At 48.1% G+C, this 24,127-nt stretch overlaps 1 protein-coding gene across 1 annotated transcript in view; it reads right to left on the bottom strand.

The window, feature by feature from the left end:
• EPHB3 (EPH receptor B3) overlaps positions 1–22,697 on the bottom strand; it is a 35,681-nt gene extending 12,984 nt beyond the window's left edge. Inside the window, 3 exon segments of the mRNA XM_075569436.1 lie at positions 11,085–11,165; positions 15,628–15,703; positions 22,534–22,697. Coding sequence (XP_075425551.1) covers positions 11,085–11,165; positions 15,628–15,703; positions 22,534–22,697 — 321 coding nt within the window.
• Positions 22,698–24,127: the final 1,430 nt, after the last annotated feature.

The raw sequence follows: 24,127 nt of genomic DNA, 5'->3' as shown, positions 1-24,127 counted from the left end.
AGAACAGGGGAAGCTAATCCTTAAACAGACCCCTCCACCAAGACCGGCGCAGGGGGCTCTATCCCCCCCCCCCCCACTCTCACAGTACAGCTCAGTCAGGGGCCGTACAGGGGGAATATGCTCACACAGTCTATATCTGCATGCACACGTGCATACTACACGCAATCACACACACGTCCCTCACACGTGCATACTACACGCAATCACACACACGTCCCTCACACGTGCATACTACATGCAATCACACACACGTCCCTCACAACTACATACTACATGCAATCACACACGTCCCTCACAACTACATACTACATGCAATCACACACGTCCCTCACAACTACATACTACATGCAATCTCACACGTTCCTCACAACTACATACTACATGCAATCACACACGTCCCTCACAAGTATATACTACATGCAATCACACACGTCCCTCACAACTACATACTACATGCATCACACACACGTCCCTCACAAGTACATACTACATGCAATCACAAACACGTCCCTCACAAGTACATACTACATGCAATCACACACGTATCTCTCAGAAGTACATACTACAGTATATGCAATCTTCCACACCTCCATCACAAGTGCATACAACATGCACACGTACACGTCGCTCACAAGTACATAGTATATGCACACATTGCTCACAAGTACATACTACATGGCACACACAAATACACACGTATCTCTCACAAGTACATACTATACACACACACACGTATCTCAAGTATATACTATACACACACACAAAGTATATACTATACGCGCGCACACGCACACACAGACACACATATATATACTATACACACACACACGTATATACTACACACTCACACACGTATATAGTATACACACACACACACACGTATATACTACACACTCACACACATATATACTATACACACACACACACACACACACACGTATATACTATACAAACACACACACACACACCTGACCTAACAAGCCTCTGGGCATCCTGCTCCCTCCTGTTGCCCTCTCTCCGAGCTGGAGGATTACTCACAGTACAGGACTCTTTAGTCTGTAAATCGCACACGATGCCTAAACACATTGGTGCCAGGCGATGGGAAACACGCAGTGTCCCCCTACCGTACCCCCCATTTTACGCGAGAAGCAGGCGGCAGCAGGTGGGAATCATTGGGTGAAAGCTTCGCTCTGTGCAAGGCGGCACAATAACAGGTGTGGGCCCAAAAATATACTGTGCCGAGCCACCCCCCCCGAGAATAAATCTACAGCCTACTCCCCCCACCTTTATCCAGACCAGCACCCCCAGAATAAGCCTACTCCCCCCACCTTTATCCAGACCAGCACCCCCAGAATAGGCCTACCCCCCACCTTTATCCAGACCAGCACCCCCAGAATAAGCCTGCTCCCCCCCACCTTTATCCAGACCAGCACCCCCAGAATAAGCCTACTCCCCCCCCACCTTTATCCAGACCAGCACCCCCAGAATAAGCCTACTCCCCCACCTTTATCCAGACCAGCACCCCCAGAATAAGCCTACTCCCCCCCCACCTTTATCCAGACCAGCACCCCAGAATAGGCCTACCCCCCACCTTTATCCAGACCAGCACCCCCAGAATAAGCCTGCTCCCCCCCACCTTTATCCAGACCAGCACCCCCAGAATAAGCCTACTCCCCCCCCACCTTTATCCAGACCAGCACCCCCAGAATAAGCCTACTCCCCCCCACCTTTATCCAGACCAGCACCCCCAGAATAAGCCTACTCCACCCCACCTTTATCCAGACCAGCACCCCCAGAATAAGCCTACTCCCCCCCACCTTTATCCAGACCAGCACCCCCAGAATAAGCCTACTCCCCCCCACCTTTATCCAGACCAGCACCCCCAGAATAAGCCTACTCCCCCCCACCTTTATCCAGACCAGCACCCCCAGAATAAGCCTACTCCCCCCCCACCTTTATCCAGACCAGCACCCCCAGAATAAGCCTACTCCCCCCCACCTTTATCCAGACCAGCACCCCCAGAATAAGCCTACCCCCCCCACCTTTATCCAGACCAGCACCCCCAGAATAAGCCTACTCCCCCCACCTTTATCCAGACCAGCACCCCCAGAATAAGCCTACTCCCCACCACCTTTATCCAGACCAGCACCCCCAGAATAAGCCTACTCCCCCACCTTTATCCAGACCAGCATCCCCAGAATAAGCCTACTCCCCCCCACCTTTATCCAGACCAGCACCCCCAGAATAAGCCTACTCCCCCCCACCTTTATCCAGAACAGCACCCCCAGAATAAGCCTACTCCCCCCACCTTTATCCAGAACAGCACCCCCAGAATAAGCCTACTCCCTCCACCTTTATCCAGACTAGCACACCCAGAATAAGCTTACTCCCCCCCACCTTTATCCAGACCAACACCCCCAGTATAAGCCTACTCCCCCCCACCTTTATCCAGACCAGCACCCCCAGTATAAGCCTACTCCCCCCCCACCTTTATCCAGACCAGCACCCCCAGAATAAGCCTACTCCTCCCCACCTTTATCCAGACCAGCACCCCCAGAATAAGCCTACTCCTCCCCACCTTTATCCAGACCAGCACCCCCAGAATAAGCCTGCTCCCCCCCACCTTTATCCAGACCAGCACCCCCAGAATAAGCCTACTCCCCCCCACCTTTATCCAGACCAGCACCCCCAGAATAAGCCTACTCCCCCCCACCTTTATCCAGACCAGCACCCCCAGAATAAGCCTACTCCACCCCACCTTTATCCAGACCAGCACCCCCAGAATAAGCCTACTCCCCCCCACCTTTATCCAGACCAGCACCCCCAGAATAAGCCTACTCCCCCCCACCTTTATCCAGACCAGCACCCCCAGAATAAGCCTACTCCCCCCCACCTTTATCCAGACCAGCACCCCCAGAATAAGCCTACTCCCCCCCACCTTTATCCAGACCAGCACCCCCAGAATAAGCCTACTCCCCCCACCTTTATCCAGACCAGCACCCCCAGAATAAGCCTACTCCCCCCCCACCTTTATCCAGACCAGCACCCCCAGAATAAGCCTACTCCCCCACCTTTATCCAGACCAGCACCCCCAGAATAAGCCTACTCCCCCCCACCTTTATCCAGACCAGCACCCCCAGAATAAGCCTACTCCCCCCCCACCTTTATCCAGACCAGCACCCCAGAATAAGCCTACTCCCCCCCACCTTTATCCAGACCAGCACCCCCAGAATAAGCCTACTCCCCCCCACCTTTATCCAGACCAGCACCCCCAGAATAAGCCTACTCCCCCCCACCTATATCCAGACCAGCACCCCCAGAATAAGCCTACTCCCCCCCCACCTTTATCCAGACCAGCACCCCCAGAATAAGCCTACTCCCCCCACCTTTATCCAGACAAGCACCCCCAGAATAAGCCTACTCCACCCCACCTTTATCCAGAACAGCACCCCCAGAATAAGCCTACCCCCCCCCACCTTTATCCAGACCAGCACCCCCAGAATAAGATAACACCCCAAACGCCATACACACCAGCACCTGGAGGATGAAATGTCTAAAGATTGTTACCTGGGAGGAGTTTTATTATTTGAAGTACGGTTTCCATCCCTCCCACTGCGCTCACTGAGCCCCTCCCACTGCGCTCACTGAGCTCCTCCCACTGCGCTCACTGAGCTCCTCCCCCAAACGTCAGAGCCCCCTCTGGAAAACGTAAGCTTTTAACCATTTGGGGGGCCTCATGACATTGCTACCACGTCACAATGTCCGGAAGGGCAGGTTCCCCATCATATGGCGGTCATGAGCTTTTTGATTGTTTGCTAAGGGAGAACTCAATCTGACCTCAAGAGGACTCTACGGCCCCTCCAGCACTCAAAGCGTTAAAGCAACAGTCTGGGGTGTTTCTGTTTGTTTTGTTACATTATCTGAACCAGGCAGACAATCCATGTCCAACACCTCCGGGGTACAGGTGGTATTATCCACCAGGGCAACAGTACTTACCCTCTCTAATAGCGTGTCTGAGATCAGATACATTGTAAGGAACCCCAACCCTCTCTAATAGCGTGTCTGAGATCAGATACATTGTAAGGAACCCCAACCCTCTCTAATAGCGTGTCTGAGATCAGATACATTGTAAGGAACCCCAACCCTCTCTAATAGCGCGTCTGAGATCAGATACATTGTAAGGAACCCCGACCCTCTCTAATAGCGCGTCCGAGATCAGATGCATTGTAAGGAACCCCAACCCTCTCTAATAGCGTGTCTGATATCATATGCATTGTAAGGAACCCCAACCCTCTCTAATAGCGTGTCTGATATCATATGCATTGTAAGGAACCCCAACCCTCTCTAATAGCGCGTCTGACATCAGATGCATTGTAAGGAACCCCAACCCTCTCTAATAGCGCGTCTGACATCAGATGCATTGTAAGGAACCCCAACCCTCTCTAATAGCGCGTCTGACATCAGATGCATTGTAAGGAACCCCAACCCTCTCTAATAGCGCGTCTGAGATCAGATGCATTGTAAGGAACCCCAACCCTCTCTAATAGCGCGTCCGAGATCAGATACATTGTAAGGAACCTCAACCCTCTCTAATAGCGTGTCTGATATCATATGCATTGTAAGGAACCCCAACCCTCTCTAATAGCGTGTCTGATATCATATGCATTGTAAGGAACCCCAACCCTCTCTAATAGCGTGTCTGAGATCAGATGCATTGTAAGAAACCCCAACCCTCTCTAATAGCGCGTCCGAGATCAGATACATTGTAAGGAACCTCAACCCTCTCTAATAGCGCTTCTGAGATCAGATGCATTGTAAGGAACCCCAACCCTCTCTAATAGCGTGTCCGAGATCAGACGCATTGTAAGGAACCCCAACCCGCTCTAATAGCGCGTCCGAGATCAGATGCATTGTAAGGAACCCCAACCCTCTCTAATAGCGCGTCCGAGATCAGATGCATTGTAAGGAACCCCAACCCTCTCTAATAGCGCATCCGAGATCAGATGCATTGTAAGGAACCCCAACCCTCTCTAATAGCGCGTCCGAGATCAGACGCATTGTAAGGAACCCCAACCCTCTCTAATAGCGCGTCTGAGATCAGATGCATTGTAAATTGTTCTGTATTTGGTACAATTTTCAAATGACCTGTAAATTACAGGGACCCTTTAGGGAGGCCCGGGGAACCCAAGGGCTCCTACGAATCCAAGTTGAAAAACACTGCTCTGGAGGCACAACACGAGTTTCTACAGGTGACCCCATGGCCTGATGTTATTTGTGTGTCTTACAACAGCATAATTTTTTTTAATACATTTTGGGGGACCAAGGGGTCCCCGCAGGTCAGGGTCTGCTCTGGGAGACCCCCTGGTTCTGCTACCACAAAACATTCTTTTTCAATAAAACATCTTGGGACTGCTACTTTAAAATGCTTATAATTGTCTAATGCTCTGTGTGACAAACACGCCTTAACACCTGCATTTAACCGTTTAGTCGAGTGATTTCGATATCCAATCTGCTGAATTTCTACAGTATTTGTAAATTGTAACAATGTGTGATCCATCTAGAAACAACATGTCTTGTTTGTCATGGGGATCTTTCTAAATAAGGGTCCTTCTCCTTAAAGCTGCAGTTCAGGCAATATCCTGCATGTGTGTTTTTATTAATAAATCAGTTCTGTAGTAAGAAAAAATACTTTTAGCATTTTCTGTTTTTAAAAAAACAACTTTTAAAGACCAATTTTCTTGTATTCTATTTTAACAGCCATTTGCTAAGGCACTGCCCCTTCATGTCCTGTCACAAGCCCTGGCACACCCCTTTGTCAGCCCTGCCCTCCCTCTAGCACATGTCAGTGCAGGAGTGCTCATGAATATTCATGAGCTTCCACTGACTGACAGAAGCAAATAAAAACATATGCCAGCTCTAATTATGTCACCAAATTTCGACCTATCAATAGACGGAGAACGAATTGACCTGCAGCTATACAGTTCTTTAGGTAATTAGAGATTGCCCACATGAAACTATTGCAATAAAAAAATAAATTAAAAAAAAAAAAAAAAAAAAGACTGAACTGCAGCTTTAAAGGATCAATCTAAGCTGTTTTTTTATTTTCGGAAGCCCCTGCTTCCCGAGATACAGACCTCCAAAAGGGGGGTGCCAGTGCCTCGGCAAAATGTAAAGCCCCCCCGTCACGTAGGCCAATAGGAGACTGAACCTGATGATGTCACGGCATCCTATTGGTCCGCAGGCCGTGGGAGCTCTGAAACCCAGACATTACGGGAACCGCCCTCGCCGCGCGGCTACCGGCACCCCCTGCGGAGGCATCACCAGAAGCAGGGGGTCCTCAGAGCTAAAATAAATGGGGGGATCAGCTCCGGAGACCCCCCCCCCCAGCTTCAATCCCACGTTATATAAAAAATAATTGCATTCTTGGAGTGCCTCTTTCAAGCGAAACTCACAACACAGCCCGCGTGCCCGGCCTGAGGGACATCACAAGCGTTTGTGCGTTCTTGGTGAATGTGACATCCCTTCCTGGCAGTATCCGTGGGGGGGGGGGAAAGTAGTTGGTACTTGTCACTACAGAGCGACGAAGAGGTTAAGTTGTGTGAACAATAAAGCAACCAATGGGTTAACTTTTGTTTTAAAGCAACTATTCCCCCCCCCCTGCTGGGGGTGGGTAACCTGGGTCATTATGGTGTCTGCGTTAACAGGCCAATCAAATTAAAAGGAGGACCGTGCTGACAGTGTGCAGATCTGCCAGTGTGTGCGTTTCAGAGGGACCTGGTCTCCTGGGGCAGGGAGATATAACAGGGAGGAGTCCGTTCCTATACCTACAGACTGACAAATCAAGTCCTGTCTGGCACACACCCGAACAATAGAAGATGTAGGATTTGGGACGAGCATTAATACTACTGATATTAAAGTGAGTGTGCGCGTTACACATGTCCATTTGTTTCCCTGTCAGAATTAGCAGTAGCCCGGACACACGTCTACGCCTGCGGTACTATCCGCCGAACGCACAGCTGTGAGCACACTTATTCTAGTGGTTACAGCGAGAGTGTTAGAAGGGATTTTATTACAAATCATTCCCCCTCTCCTAGAAACATCCGCCATAAATGTCGCAACAGATTGACGAGTGGGAGATCAGACCCACCCAGAAAAGGTCGGCCTGTCCTCTCTCACAGAGGCAACGTTTTGAGTAACAAAATCTGAATTCCTCTTAGGCCGAGCTTATAGTGGCGGCGTCGCTGTGTGTGCGCGGACACGTCAGGCACAATTCAGTACTTGGCTTTAGTAGTTAGCCAAGCGCCTGCCAGCGGCGTAGCACGTTGATGCGGCAGCGTTTTGAGAAGACAATAAATTTCGTCTTGCCAGGTGACTGCCGCATGACGTGAGCTGGTTCAGCCAATGAGGGAGAACCAGCTTTGCAACGCGTTCGCCACACCCCCGCATTGCCTCCACAATCTCTTGCAGCCAAGTGTACAGATTGCTGCGGCTGCAGGAGTGCGCGCGGCCGCGCAGGTTGTATAAGCTCGGCCTAAGACGGTTACTAGATCAAGAACAGGTGAGTTCTCATATCTTCAAATTCAAGACCTCTTTGAAAGGATGCAACAAGAGCACAGGAGATCGGTAGGACAGCGGACCCGCAAAAAAAGCTTTGAAAAAACTCACCGGGGTAATGAAAAGTAATTTTATTTATTAATTACATTAAAAAAAAAACACAAAAACAGAGAACAAAAAATCTCCTCCCGCGCGTTTCACGCCAAGTGGCGCTTTCTCAAGGAGTTCACACCGGAGACGGTGTTGTATAAGGGGTAAGAGAAACCCCTCACCGTGAAGATAAGAGGCATGGGGGGGGGGGGGGGGAGACAGCCCCAGGTTCAATCTTGATATAGAGGTAATATATTTACTCTGTACGGATTATCTGCATCTGTTTTTTATATCCCCCACACATGCCCATCTTGCTCCTCTGCTATCCAACACACACGCTACTTCTACACAGAATCTGTAATGATTTCATCCTTTAAGTTGATACCCAGCTTTATGCTCACTGAAAAGTTTGCTATTGCTCTCACTGCAACACCATAGTGCCGGCCCTTGCATTGGAACCGGCTTCCACTTCTCTTTGAAAGGACGCAATATTGTTCGTTGTTAAATATATAGGACTGGGGGTGGGAGTGGAAGACGTGTGCAAAAAAATAGCATCAGAACTTATTTAAGAAGACACCCGTCTCTCAGGGGTCTCCTCTTCCTCCATGAACTGGATCCTGTTCTTTGCAGTAGTTTTGCAGTTGTGAGAATTACACAGAATTGCACGGTTCTGTGTTTGTGATCATAAGTAAGCAAAGTAATGCAGCGGAACCGGACAATCTGCTGCCAACTTAATTCATTATGATACTGGGCACGGTGTTCTTTCCGCAGTACTGTCAGGTATAACACTACCCGTGTGTCTGTGAAAGGTTAATAATATCCAGCCTGACACCCGTACCTGTACAGGAATTCCTCCCAAGGGGGAAGATACCCCTGTACCTCTCCGCAGGGCACCGAAAATGTGCCACGCCGCCCAAAAACCATCACACTATAAATACACCTCAATACGCTGCCACCAAGAATAAAAGTAATTAGCACACAAACCCAATGAAGCAAAATGTGTCTGAAAATGCAGCTAAATCGGTGTAATTAGAGCGCAAATACAGTACTTATTACATTTTAGATTTAATGTAATGAAAAGTGTACAGAGCATGTTACATAATGATTAGATATCAGGTGGTAGTGGTTCTCCCCTAAAGTTACATGTAACCGCCTCGGTGCAGACTGCAGCACAGGTAAGTACTAAAGGGTAATGGGAAGCAGGCCCTGGAGAGAGGAAAAAATATCACATTTATTTCAACATATCAACGTTTCGCCTCACGCTGGGGCCTCTCCAGAGCCGTTCTGTGTCTTGAGAACGGCCCCAGGGAGAGCGAAGTGTTCATATGTTTAAATAAATGTGATATTTTTTCTCCAAGACCCGGTGTGCCTGCTTCCTATCACCCTTTTGTACTGATCTTTGCTGCAGTCCGTGTGTTGATTAACAAGAGAGGAAGAGGAGACCCCTCAGAGACAGAGAGCGGCGTCTTAAATAATTCAGATGCTGTTTGTTTCCACCAGTTTCAGTTTTCCGTGCTGCAGAATGAATGGAAATTATTTTGCGAGCTATCCAAAATTCACTAGGACATCTTTAAGATATGTCCCCAATCATTTGAATCTTTGGAACCGCAGATAAATGGTGCTCTAGTTTAGGGATGAGCAAAGCCTCAAGGGCCACCAACAGATCAGGTTTTCAGGATCTCTGCTTCAGCACAGGTGGCTCCATCAGTGGCTCAGAGGACCTGTGCTGAAGCAGGGCTATCCTGAAACCCTGAGCTATTGGTGGCCCTTGAGGACTGGAGTTGGCTGCCTCTGCTCTAGTTGAATAAAACCAAAAATAAATATTAAATTATGGATCTAAAGTTAAAAAAATAAGTCAACGGGCATTTCATGGAAACCTCGACTGCTACATCACACACACACACACACACACACACACACACACACACACACACTTTAGAGCACTGTAGCTATACACAAACATTTTATAGCAAGTATGTAATCCAATGCTTATATCTGGATTGTATAGCTCTCAGATGTTTGTCATTTTTTGGACACTTGTTCTCATGTTTATTTTGATGCAAAACAGAACAATACAAGAGAAAATAGCTTTGCAAAAGTAGGACCGACGGTGCCACGCTGATAGTAACAGATCGCAAAGCACACGACGTTCCGCCATACTGCATTTGATGAGATATTGTCGGAGTGGATCCAGGCTCCTCTCCCCGAAAACACATGAAATACACACAGATGTGAGCAGGCGGAACGAAAGGTCTTCCCCCCCCCAGCCCAGCCCAGTCTGCGGTACTTCTCCTGACTACAAATGTGGGTACGGCCAAGTGACTGCTTCCTAAGAAAAATTACTGAGATTCCAGAAAATCCGGTGGGAAACAATACGCAAACAGAAAAATCAGCAGGAGAATCCAAACCAAATGTATCTACATCCAGGCAGGCGGAAAATGGGCCGGGGGGCTCAGGAGAGGGCAGTGTAATCATTGGGGTTATTACACTTATTAGGGTTACTCTTATTACTGCATTTAGTAGGGTTACGTTCGGAGTAAGCAGGATCTTTCTTAAACCCTTTTCCCATGTAATATGGTTTCATCCGTGTTGATGCGGTACAAGGCCCCAACACGTACATACAAGAGAGTGGTGGCAAGCTTAATATTTCAAGTTCACAACTAAATGAAATATCAAAGTGACACACACACAGATATATCTATCTACACAGACACACACAGAGACAGACAGACACACACAGAGACAGACAGACACACACAGAGACAGACAGACACACACAGAGACAGACAGACACACACAGAGACAGACAGACACACACAGAGACAGACAGACACACACAGAGACAGACAGACACACACAGAGACAGACACACAGAATGCACTAGTAGTATCTCCAATACACACACCGCTAATTTAATAAGTGACCCAATATATAAAAAAACAGACTAATCCACCATTGTGTAAGATTATGTACATATTATACCCTATTACTATATACTCATCACAAATCGTCACTGATAAAATAGTGCAATCTTATATTCAAACAAAATCTATATAATAAGTGCTCCCAAGCACATCAATAGATGCCAAACATGTGCTAATTTCTAAATAATGAATCAAAGTGATAAGGGAAATAATGCAAACGTTGTGTTGCCAGCGAGAGAGGCAGTGCTCAAAATATAACATTCAATTAAAACAGATTTGCTGTCAGAAGGTCCAAGCACCCAGATACGGATCATCTGAGGTCTTCTCCAGCTGATTACAATCAGGCGCTCACTCCCACTGCGCAGAATTGAATATTGAAAAAGAGATGCGCGCAAGGACGCCGCCAATAGTATAATATTATTTTGTATTGTTTCTTTCAATAAATATCATGGTATCACACTCGCATGGTAAAAGATTTAAGCGAGCCTATCAAACAATGTCTCCAGTCTCCCTCACCCTGAAGCGGTTCCGTCTGTACTGGGGTGGACGCAGGGGCCGCCGGCACCGCTCCTCGCACACCACTCCCAAGATGCCTTGCTTCACAAGCGACAGATATCAGGAGAGATCAAGAGACATCCGTATTCACCAATACCCCTACGCGTTTCGTGGGTGTGCTATTTCCTCAGGGGGCACAGCTTACAGAAGTCTGATCTCACATTACTCAGTATTTCAGATCAAAACACAAGTACCTATTAATACCTACAGAGTTATTCAATTAGTGTTCCCAATAATGATTGCAGTTACCTTTTATACAGGTGTAAGAATATACCTAATCAATAATACAAATGCTTAATATTATATAAAATACATATTTGTAAACGACTAATATACTGTTCAGTCCCATGTAAAATGCTGCATCACAAAATTAGAGCCAAAAAGATGAAGGGTAAATAGAGAGGAGGTGGCTGTATAGAGAGGAGGTGGCTGTATAGAGAGGAGGTGGCTGTATAGAGAGGAGAGAGCAGGGTAATCATCATATACAAGGGGTTCTCAACTCCAGTCCCCAAGAGCCCACAACAGGGCAGATTTTCAGGATATACCTGCTTCAGCACAGGTGGCTCAATTACTGGCTCAGTCGAAAAGCCTGCTTCAGCAGAGGTGGTGCACTAAATGAGCCATACGTGCTGAAGCAGGGATATCCCCAATACCTGGCATGTTGGTGGCCCTTGAGGACTAGAGTTGGCCACCTTTGGTCTACGGTGTTTGCCCTGCCCTCTCCTCTGTACAGCCCCGCCCTCTCCTCTGTACAGCCCTGCCCTCTCCTCTGTACAGCCCTGCCCTCTCCTCTGTACAGCCCTGCCCTCTCCTCTGTACAGCCGCCCCCTCTCTGCCACAGCCGCCCCCTCTCTGCCACAGCCGCCCCCTCCCTGCCACAGCCGCCCCCTCTCTGCCACAGCCGCCCCCTCTCTGCCACAGCCGCCCCCTCTCTGCCACAGCCGCCCCCTCTCTGCCACAGCCGCCCCCTCTCTGCCACAGCCGCCCCCTCTCTGCCACAGCCGCCCCCTCTCTGCCACAGCCGCCCCCTCTCTGCCACAGCCGCCCCCTCTCTGCCACAGCCGCCCCCTCTCTGCCACAGCCGCCCCCTCTCTGTATACCCTGCATCTTTTTGGCTCAAAAGGCATGTAATATAGTGCGCGCGCATGCGCTACCGTGCCCATGCGCATCAATTATAATTGGCTGTGTTAGCCAGACGTTTGTATACTTGGGACGCGCGCTCACGGCCGTGAGCGGTGGCGCGGCAGACCAGGGAAATTACAATAAAATTGTATTTTCGCACTGCTGCCACGCCGCGAGCCAATCACAGCGCGGCCTAACGCTGTGACATCAGATGCATGCTCCCTGACCGCGCGCGTCACCGCTTGCACCCTACAAACTAAACGCGCACGCCACGTGCCCGAGCAACGCCGGTTCCGCGTCCGCAGCAGCAAGAACTATAACACAAGCCTTAGTTTGCGATGGAGCATTTTACATGGGACTGAAGTCGTTTGCAAATATGTATTTTATATAATATTAAGCATTTGTATTATTGATTAGGTATATTCTTACACCTGTATAAAAGGTAACTGCAATCATTATTGGGAACACTAATTGAATAACTCTGTAGGTATTAATAGGTACTTGTGTTATGATTGATCTGAAATACTGAGTAATGTGAGATCAGACTTCTGTAAGCTGTGCCCCCTGAGGAAGTAGTACACCCACGAAACGCGTAGGGGTATTGGTGAAAACGGATGTCTCTTGGTATCTCCTGATATCCGTCGCTTGTGAAGCAAGGCATCTTGGGAGTGGTGTGCGAGGAGCGGTGCTGGCAGCCCCTGCGTCCACCCAGTACAGACGGAACCGCTTCAGGGTGAGGGAGACCCTCTGTACATTGTTTGATAGGCTCGCTTAAATCTTTTACCATGCGAGTGTCATACCATGATATTTATTGAAAGAAACAATACAAAATAATATTATACTATTGGTGTAATCTTTGCGCTTGTCTCTTAATCAACACACACAGTAACTATACACAGTATATACCTACAGTATACATACACACAGTATATACAGTATATACAGTATACACAAAGTACATACATACAGTATACATACACACGCACAGCACATACATACACACAGTAAATACATACAGTATACACACACACACAGTACGTACATACAGTATACACACACACACACACACAGTACGTATATACAGTATACACACAGTACGTACACACACACACACACACACACACACACACAGTACGTACATACAGTATACACACACACACAGTACGTACATACAGAACACACACACACAGTACGTACATACAGTATACACACACACACTACGTACATACAGTATACACACACACACACACAGTACGTACATACAGTATACACACACACAGTACGTACATACAGTATACACACACACAGTACGTACATACAGTATACACACACACAGTACGTACATACAGTATACACACACACAGTACGTACATACAGTATACACACACACAGTACGTACATACAGTATACACACACACAGTACGTACATACAGTATACACACACACAGTACGTACATACAGTATACACACACACAGTACGTACATACAGTATACACACACACACACACACACACAGTACGTACATACAGTATACACACACAGTACGTAGGTACAGTATACACACACAGTACGTACATACAGTATACACACACACAGTACGTACACACAGTATACACACGCAGTACGTACATACAGTACGTACATACAGTATACACACACAGTACGTACATACATACATACACACTGTGTGTGTATGTATACACTCAGTATATATATACACACACACATACATACATACAGTATATACATACAGTATCCACACACATACACAGTACGCACAGTATACACACACTGTGTGTATACACCATAGTACATATACACACACACACACACACACAGAATATACATACATTATATGTACACATACACACACAGTATATACATACAGTACCCACACACACACACTATATAGATACAGTATACACACAGTATATATACACACAGTGAATATATACATCCAGAATACACATAATGTGTACATATATATCCAGAATACACCCACACAGTGTATATCTACATACAGATGTCCCATAAATAAATATATCATACGTTACCAGCGATAAAGAGAGCGAGCGCTCGGTAAATAATCGTACTATTTATTTGATTACTTACTGATCTCTCTGTCTTATATATATATTTTATGGGACAAGCAACAGGCCCTATACTAATCACTGCAGGAGTGCCGGCTACAGACTTCGCATACACACAGTGACACACACACACACAGTGACACACACACACACACACACACACACACACACAGTGACAGTGACACAGTGAGACACACACACACACACACACACACACACACAGTGACAGTGACACAGTGAGACACACACACACACATACAGTGAGACACACACACACACACACACACACACACACACACACACAGTGAGACACACACACACACAGTGACACACACACACACACACACAGTGACACACACACACACACACACACACACACACACACACAGTGAGACACACACACACACACACACACACACACACACAGTGAGACACACACACACACACACAGTGAGACACACACACACAGTGAGACACACACACACAGTGAGACACACACACACACACACACACACACAGTGAGACACACACACACAGTGAGACACACACACACAGTGAGACACGCACACAGTGAGACACACACACATAGTGACAGTGACACAGTGAGACACACACACACAGTGAGACACACACACACACACACACACACAGTGAGAGACACACACACACACACACACACACACACACACACACACACAGTGAGACAGTGAGACACACACACAGTGACAGTGACACACACACACACACAATATATATAATATAAACATTCTCACCCTCCAGCCCTCGCCCTGCGGGCAGCAGAACGATCAGCACTATCAGAGCCGGGAACATCTCCGGACGCGGCTCCCCGGACACCCGGAGTAACAGGAGCCCGGGTTACCCGCAGCGGGCGCACATCCCGCTCTCCGGGGGGGTATTCGGGTCACACGGTGACCCTTTGCTGTATATCCGGGTCACGGTGACCCCCTGCTCTGCGCCCGGGTGTATCCGAATTACGATGACCCCCCTGCTGTTCGCCCAGTTGTATCCGGGTCACGCTGACCCCCTGCTGTGCGCCCGGGTGTATCCGGGTCACGGTGACCCCCTGCTGTGCGCCCGGGTGTATCCGGGTGTATCCGGGTCACGGTGACCCCCTGCTGTGCGCCCGGGTGTATCCGGATCCGCTCCTCAGGCTGGCGGGGCGGAGCCAAGGTGTCAATCACGCCCATGGGCACGCCTACATGCAATCTCAGTCCCTCACCGCTCTGATTGTTGATTGGCTATCGCTGGAAACCCCGCCCACCTCTACGTACCTTGGAAGGAGCGGGAGGGGAGAGCTGGGCGGGGCTTACTAAAATATGAATGAAAGTGGGCGTGGTCTGCAGGGAACTGTCAATCAGGAAGGAATGCAAAAGCTCTGTGCTTGGGCGCCACCGTGCGGACAGAGAAGGAAATTACAGCGATAATGGGGGGGGGGGGCATGTAGTGCATTAAATACATTATATCACATATATCCAATTAAATATATTTTTATTAAATGTATTCAATTAAATATATTCAATATATGACATTAGATATAGTATATACAATATATTACATTAGATATAGTACATACAATATATTCAATATTTTCAATATATTAAGTATATTAATAGTATATTAGACCTAAGCAGTGTTCGGTAGAGGGAATCTGACATGGTGACACAGACAGGAGGGGCCGTGAAGTCTGTCTGCCGTTCACAGGATGACACAGCAGTAGAAAGGACAGACTCCATGGGTAGAGTTGCCAGGTGTCCAGTATTGAACTGGACTGTCCTGTATTTGGATGCGCTGTCCAGTAAAAAAATGAGAGGTTATGCTGGGCATGTATGTGTATACCAGTATTACCTCTCTGGGCGTGTATGTGTATACCGGTATTACCTCTCTGGGCGTGTATGTATATACCGGTATTACCTCTCTGGGCGTGTATGTGTATACCGGTATTACCTCTCTGGGCGTGTATGTGTATACCGGTATTACCTCTCTGGGCGTGTATGTGTATACCGGTATTACCTCTCTGGGCGTGTATGTGTATACCGGTATTACCTCTCTGGGTGTGTATGTGTATACCGGTATTACCTCTCTGGGCGTGTGTGTGTATACCGGTATTACCTCTCTGGGTGTGTATGTGTATACCGGTATTACCTCTCTGGGTGTGTATGTGTATACCGGTATTACCTCTCTGGGCGTGTATGTGTATACCGGTATTACCTCTCTGGGCGTGTATGTGTATACCGGTATTACCTCTCTGGGCGTGTATGTGTATACCGGTATTACCTCTCTGGGCGTGTATGTGTATACCGGTATTACCTCTCTGGGCGTGTGTGTGTATACCGGTATTACCTCTCTGGGTGTGTATGTGTATACCGGTATTACCTCTCTGGGCGTGTATGTGTATACCGGTATTACCTCTCTGGGCGTGTATGTGTATACCGGTATTACCTCTCTGGGTGTGTACGTGTATACCGGTATTACCTCTCTGGGTGTGTACGTGTATACCGGTATTACCTCTCTGGGTGTGTACGTGTATACCGGTATTACCTCTCTGGGCGTGTATGTGTATACCGGTATTACCTTTCTGGGCGTGTATGTGCATACCGGTATTACCTCTCTGGGCGTGTATGTGTATACCGGTATTACCTCTCTGGGCGTGTATGTATATACCGGTATTACCTCTCTGGGCGTGTATGTGTATACCGGTATTACCTCTCTGGGCGTGTATGTGTATACCGGTTTTACCTCTCTGTGTGTATATGTATACCAGTATTATCTCTCTAGACATGTATGTGTCCGGTATTACCTCTCTGGGTGTGTATGTGTATATAGGTATTACCTCTCTGGGCGTGTATGTTACGTATATACCGATATTACCTCTCTGGGCGTGTATGTGTATACCGGTATTACCTCTCTGGGCGTGTATGTGTATACTGGTATTACCTCTCTGGGCGTTTGTATGTGTATATCGGTATTACCTCTCTGGGCGTGTATGTGTATACCGGTATTACCTCTCTGGGCGTGTATGTGTATACCGGTATTACCTCTCTAGGCGTGTATGTGTATACCGGTATTACCTCTCTGGGCGTGTATGTGTATACAGGTATTACCTCTCTGGGCGTGTATGTGTATACCGGTATTACCTCTCTGGGCGTGTGTGTGTATACCGTTATTTCCTCTCTGGGCGTGTATGTGTATACCGGTATTACCTCTCTGGGCGTGTATGTGCATACCGGTGTAGCCATGTGTAAAAATGGTGTGCATATCTTTCTCATGCTGGCAGTAATCCTGGTAAGTAGACAGGGTTGCCAGTAACAATCATGGAGGTTTGCCCTCAAACCCTGGTGAAGTATCATATGTAAGAAAGGAAGTGACAACATGCTTTGTGTGAGTGTGGAGTTATTCAGCAGAAGGATGCACCAAGAAGGAGTTCCCCATCAGATACTTCCCCCTGCTGCCGTAGGGATCCTGATGGGGTGGAGGCGCTGTACCGAATGTGAGTAGGACTCAGAACACTACCTCAGACGCCTGTCATGGTGATATTCCCCAATACCAACCCAGCGGGAGACTCAGGAGTCCTGTTACCAGCAGGTGCACCACATCACACATACATGTAATGGGGGCCGATTAGACCACAGGGGCCAATCTGAGATTGGGTGGGGGTCCTAGAACCGCTACACCGGCATTACCTCTCTGGGTGTGTATGTGTATACCGGTATTACCTCTCCGGGCGTGTATTGGTATACCGGTATTACCTCTCTGGCTGTGTATGTGTATACCGGTATTACCTCTCTGGACGTGTACGTGTATACCGGTATTACCTCTCTGGGCGTGTATGTGTATACCGTATTACCTCTCTGGGCGTGTATGTGTATACCGGTATTACCTCTCTGGGCGTGTATGTGTATACCGGTATTACCTCTCTGGGTGTGTATGTGTATACCGGTATTACCTCTCTGGGCGTGTACGTGTATACCGGTATTACCTCTCTGGGCGTGTACGTGTATACCGGTATTACCTCTCTGGCGTGTATGTGTATACCGGTATTACCTCTCTGGGCGTGTACGTGTATACCGGTATTACCTCTCTGGGCGTGTACGTGTATACCGGTATTACCTCTCTGGGCGTGTACGTGTATACCGGTATTACCTCTCTGGGCGTGTACGTGTATACCGGTATTACCTCTCTGGGCGTGTACGTGTATACCGGTATTACCTCTCTGGGCGTGTACGTGTATACCGGTATTACCTCTCTGGGCGTGTACGTGTATACCGGTATTACCTCTCTGGGCGTGTACGTGTATACCGGTATTACCTCTCTGGGCGTGTATGTGTATACCGGTATTACCTCTCTGGGCGTGTGTGTGTATACCGGTATTACCTCTCTGGGCGTGTATGTGTATACCGGTATTACCTCTCTATGTGTATGTGTATACCGGTATTACATCTGAGCGTGTATGTGTATACCGGTATTACCTCTCTGAGCGTGTATGTGTATACCGGTATTACCTCTCTGAGCGTGTATGTGTATACCGGTATTACCTCTCTGGGCATGTATGTGTATATCGGTATTACCTCTCTGGGCGTGTATGTATATACCGGTATTACCTCTCTGGGCGTCTATGAGTATACCGGTATTACCTCTCTGGGCGTGTATGAGTATACCGGTATTACCTCTCTGAGTGTGTATGTGTATACCGGTATTACCTCTCTGAGCGTGTATGTGTATACCGGTATTACCTCTCTGAGCGTGTATGTGTATACCGGTATTACCTCTCTGGGCGTGTATGTGTATACCGGTATTACCTCTCTGGGTGTATGTGTATACCGGTATTACCTCTCTGGGCGTGTATGTGTATACTGGTATTACCTCTCTGGGCGTGTATGTGTATACCGGTATTACCTCTCTGGGGGTGTATGTGTATACCGGTATTACCTCTCTGGGCGTGTATGTGTATACCGGTATTACCTCTCTGGGCGTGTATGTGTATACCGGTATTACCTCTCTGGGCGTGTATGTGTATACCGGTATTACCTCTCTGGGCGTGTACGTGTATACCGGTATTATCTCTATGGGCATGTATGTGTATACCGGTATTACCTCTCTGGACATGTATGTAAATACCGGTATTACCTCTCTGAGCGTGTATGTGTATACCGGTATTACCTCTCTGGGCGTGTACGTGTATACCGGTATTACCTCTCTGGGCGTGTATGTGTATACCGGTATTACCTCTCTGGGCGTGTACGTGTATACCGGTATTACCTCTCTGGGTGTGTAAGTGTATACCGGTATTACCTCTCTGGGCGTGTACGTGTATACCGGTATTACCTCTCCGGGCGTGTATGTGTATACCGGTATTACCTCTCTGGGCGTGTATGTGTATACCGGTATTACCTCTCTGGGCGTGTATGTGTATACCGGTATTACCTCTCTGGGCGTGTATGTGTATAGCGGTATTACCTCTCTGTACATGTATGTGTATAGCGGTATTACCTCTCTGTACATGTATGTGTATAGCGGTATTACCTCTCTGGGTGTGTATGTGTATACCGGTATTACCTCTCTGGGCGTGTATGTGTATACCGGTATTACCTCTCTGGGCGTGTACGTGTATACCGGTATTACCTCTCTGGGCGTGTACGTGTATACCGGTATTACCTCTCTGGCGTGTATGTGTATACCGGTATTACCTCTCTGGGCGTGTACGTGTATACCGGTATTACCTCTCTGGGCGTGTACGTGTATACCGGTATTACCTCTCTGGGCGTGTACGTGTATACCGGTATTACCTCTCTGGGCGTGTACGTGTATACCGGTATTACCTCTCTGGGCGTGTACGTGTATACCGGTATTACCTCTCTGGGCGTGTACGTGTATACCGGTATTACCTCTCTGGGCGTGTACGTGTATACCGGTATTACCTCTCTGGGCGTGTACGTGTATACCGGTATTACCTCTCTGGGCGTGTATGTGTATACCGGTATTACCTCTCTGGGCGTGTGTGTGTATACCGGTATTACCTCTCTGGGCGTGTATGTGTATACCGGTATTACCTCTCTATGTGTATGTGTATACCGGTATTACATCTGAGCGTGTATGTGTATACCGGTATTACCTCTCTGAGCGTGTATGTGTATACCGGTATTACCTCTCTGAGCGTGTATGTGTATACCGGTATTACCTCTCTGGGCATGTATGTGTATATCGGTATTACCTCTCTGGGCGTGTATGTATATACCGGTATTACCTCTCTGGGCGTCTATGAGTATACCGGTATTACCTCTCTGGGCGTGTATGAGTATACCGGTATTACCTCTCTGAGTGTGTATGTGTATACCGGTATTACCTCTCTGAGCGTGTATGTGTATACCGGTATTACCTCTCTGAGCGTGTATGTGTATACCGGTATTACCTCTCTGGGCGTGTATGTGTATACCGGTATTACCTCTCTGGGTGTATGTGTATACCGGTATTACCTCTCTGGGCGTGTATGTGTATACTGGTATTACCTCTCTGGGCGTGTATGTGTATACCGGTATTACCTCTCTGGGGGTGTATGTGTATACCGGTATTACCTCTCTGGGCGTGTATGTGTATACCGGTATTACCTCTCTGGGCGTGTATGTGTATACCGGTATTACCTCTCTGGGCGTGTATGTGTATACCGGTATTACCTCTCTGGGCGTGTACGTGTATACCGGTATTATCTCTATGGGCATGTATGTGTATACCGGTATTACCTCTCTGGACATGTATGTAAATACCGGTATTACCTCTCTGAGCGTGTATGTGTATACCGGTATTACCTCTCTGGGCGTGTACGTGTATACCGGTATTACCTCTCTGGGCGTGTATGTGTATACCGGTATTACCTCTCTGGGCGTGTACGTGTATACCGGTATTACCTCTCTGGGTGTGTAAGTGTATACCGGTATTACCTCTCTGGGCGTGTACGTGTATACCGGTATTACCTCTCCGGGCGTGTATGTGTATACCGGTATTACCTCTCTGGGCGTGTATGTGTATACCGGTATTACCTCTCTGGGCGTGTATGTGTATACCGGTATTACCTCTCTGGGCGTGTATGTGTATAGCGGTATTACCTCTCTGTACATGTATGTGTATAGCGGTATTACCTCTCTGTACATGTATGTGTATAGCGGTATTACCTCTCTGGGTGTGTATGTGTATACCGGTATTACCTCTCTGGGCGTGTATGTGTATACCGGTATTACCTCTCTGGGCGTGTATGTGTATACCGGTATTACCTCTCTAGGCGTGTATGTGTATACCGGTATTACCTCTCTGGGCGTGTATGTGTATACCGGTATTACCTCTCTGGGCGTGTACGTGTATACCGGTATTACCTCTCTGGGCGTGTACGTGTATACCTGTATTACCTCTCTGGGCGTGTGTGTGTATACAGGTATTACCTCTCTGGGCGTGTATGTGTATACCGGTATTACCTCTCTGGGCGTGTATGTGTATACCGGTATTACCTCTCTGGGTGTGTATGTGTATACCGGTATTACCTCTCTGGGTGTGTATGTGTATACCGGTATTACCTCTCTGGGCGTGTATGTGTATACCGGTATTACCTCTCTGGGTGTGTATGTGTATACCAGTATTACCTCTCTGGGTGTGTATGTGTATACCGGTATTACCTCTCTGTCTGATGGTTTGTGACTGGACTGGGACTTGTTACAGTTGCTCTTTGAGGTTTTGCATCCTTTGCTGGTCTAAGCCAGGGGGGGCTCAACTCCCCACCTCAAGACCCCCACCCCCAACAGGTCAGGTTTTCAGGATATCCCATCTTCAGCACAGGTAGCTGAATCAGAGGCTCAGCTGAAGACTGATTGAGCCACCTGTGCTGAAGCAGGGACTGATTGAGGCACATGCGCTGAAGCTGGGATGTCCTGAAAACCTGACCTGTTGGCGGGGGGTGGGGGGGGCTTGAAGACAGGGAGTTGAGCCCCCCTTGTCTAAGCTCCCAGTAGAACCTTTCTGTATTTTCCCTGTAGAGAATCCGGCTTCTTCTCTCTCCTAATCCTTGATCTGTGCTCTGTTCTATGGATATCTTCTGCACCTGATATCTACCATCCAAGTCAATGCTTTTAGGGGCATCCTCGCGAGACCCCCCCTGTTACTGTGGAACTGACGCTGGCTGTGGAGGTCCCGCTCACCTCTGTGTTTCCCGGCTGGCCCTGCAGAATGATGCTGTCCTGCTGGCAGACTCAGCCGCCTTCTTTATGCTGGACACCAATGAAAGTGATGAGGTATCCCGGCTGCAATCCTTGTTCCTTCTCATCTCGCTGGGGAACATGCTTATTTGTTGGAGTTCACTCATTTTGAGGCTTCCCGAAGGATGCATATGTTGGTCTTCTTTGTTATACTGTCTGCATATCTCAGTCTGTGCTCTCTTAGGTGTTTGGGAGAATGTTCCCCTTCACAACTACAGCCTGTGACTGAGTTCAGAGGACTTCCTTGCGGTGTAGGAGGTTTCGCGGCGGCCGTTTGGCCGTGACCAAAATGCCGCCGGCTTTGTCGCAGGGACACTTTGTTGCGATGCCCGCTCCTGCGCCCGACCCGTCAAGCCAGGTCTGCGGCACCCGACCGCCCGCTCCGATAACTGCATGTTTAAATGTCCCACGCGGGACCGCCACACCGCCCCGACAGGCCGCGCCGACGTGCCACCTTCAAATATCCCGCGGGACATGTAAAGATGGCGCGTCGGAGCGGCCTGTCTAAGCAGTGTAGCGGTCCCGCGTGGGACTTTTAAACATGCAGTTGCCGGAGCAGCCGACTTTGCTTGTTGGATCGGGTGCGCGGTGGACTGTTCATCGCGGCGAAGTGTCCCGCTGCGAGCTGCCCTGCGGCAAAGTGTCCCCTGAGTTTATTATAGCCAGTTCCTCAGACATGCTAAATACATACATTCTTTTGTCTGGTATGAAAAAAGGCTTATCTTTGTGGTGGATCCACGTATGGTTTAGTGATAAGAAGTTGCTGGAATTATTGGATCTAGGCGTGCTCCGAAACACAGGAAGCGTCTTAATATACAGGTACCTCTCTCATATCCTCAAAGCTGATTCACGGGGGCCACCCACACCTTGCCACTTGCCATTTTTGATCCGGTGCATGGAGCTTTCACTAAGTATTCTTGGTGCAGGGAAGCAAATAGACTGAAGGGTTTAAGCCCGTCTTCTGCCATATAAAGATAATCACGCAAGGCGCAGTGATGTTAAACTAAAGGAGTATTCTGGAGAATTTGAAGCGCAGCCCTGTTTGGGTAAATGGAAAGCAATGTGTGGCACTGGGCAAGTTTATATACTTATATAACCATCCCCAACTCCTTGAAGTCATGTTCTCTCTGAAGTTCCATATGGTGTGGTTTTTACTTCTCAGAATCTGTGAGTAATGCTTTCTAGCCAAGAGCCCTTGTTTGGAGGAAGCTGATTGTTTAATGCACTTCTAGGATTCCTGATGCATGAGAGGGGACGTTGGAAGTAACGCCTCTCCATATACAGTACGTCTTCCTTCCATTTATATTTTCTGTGACTTCACTTCTTCTCAAATTATGCACTTCTTTTTACCAGCCTCGGTATGTCTCTAACTCTATTCATATATCTCCATCTCTCCTTCCTTCCCCACTTCTCAGCTCACATGAACTCCTTTCTTACCTGCGTCCTCTGACACCACACAGCTATATCCCCTACACTAAAACACACCCCTACACATCATCCTCACACATCCTCTTCCTATCCATGCTTCTCCTCCTTG

The sequence above is a fragment of the Ascaphus truei genome, chromosome 14 (assembly GCF_040206685.1).
Source record: "Ascaphus truei isolate aAscTru1 chromosome 14, aAscTru1.hap1, whole genome shotgun sequence".
In the NCBI taxonomy this organism is placed as follows: domain Eukaryota; kingdom Metazoa; phylum Chordata; class Amphibia; order Anura; family Ascaphidae; genus Ascaphus; species Ascaphus truei.
Note: the sequence above shows the minus strand (reverse complement) of the source record. Positions and strands in the feature narration are given on the sequence as shown.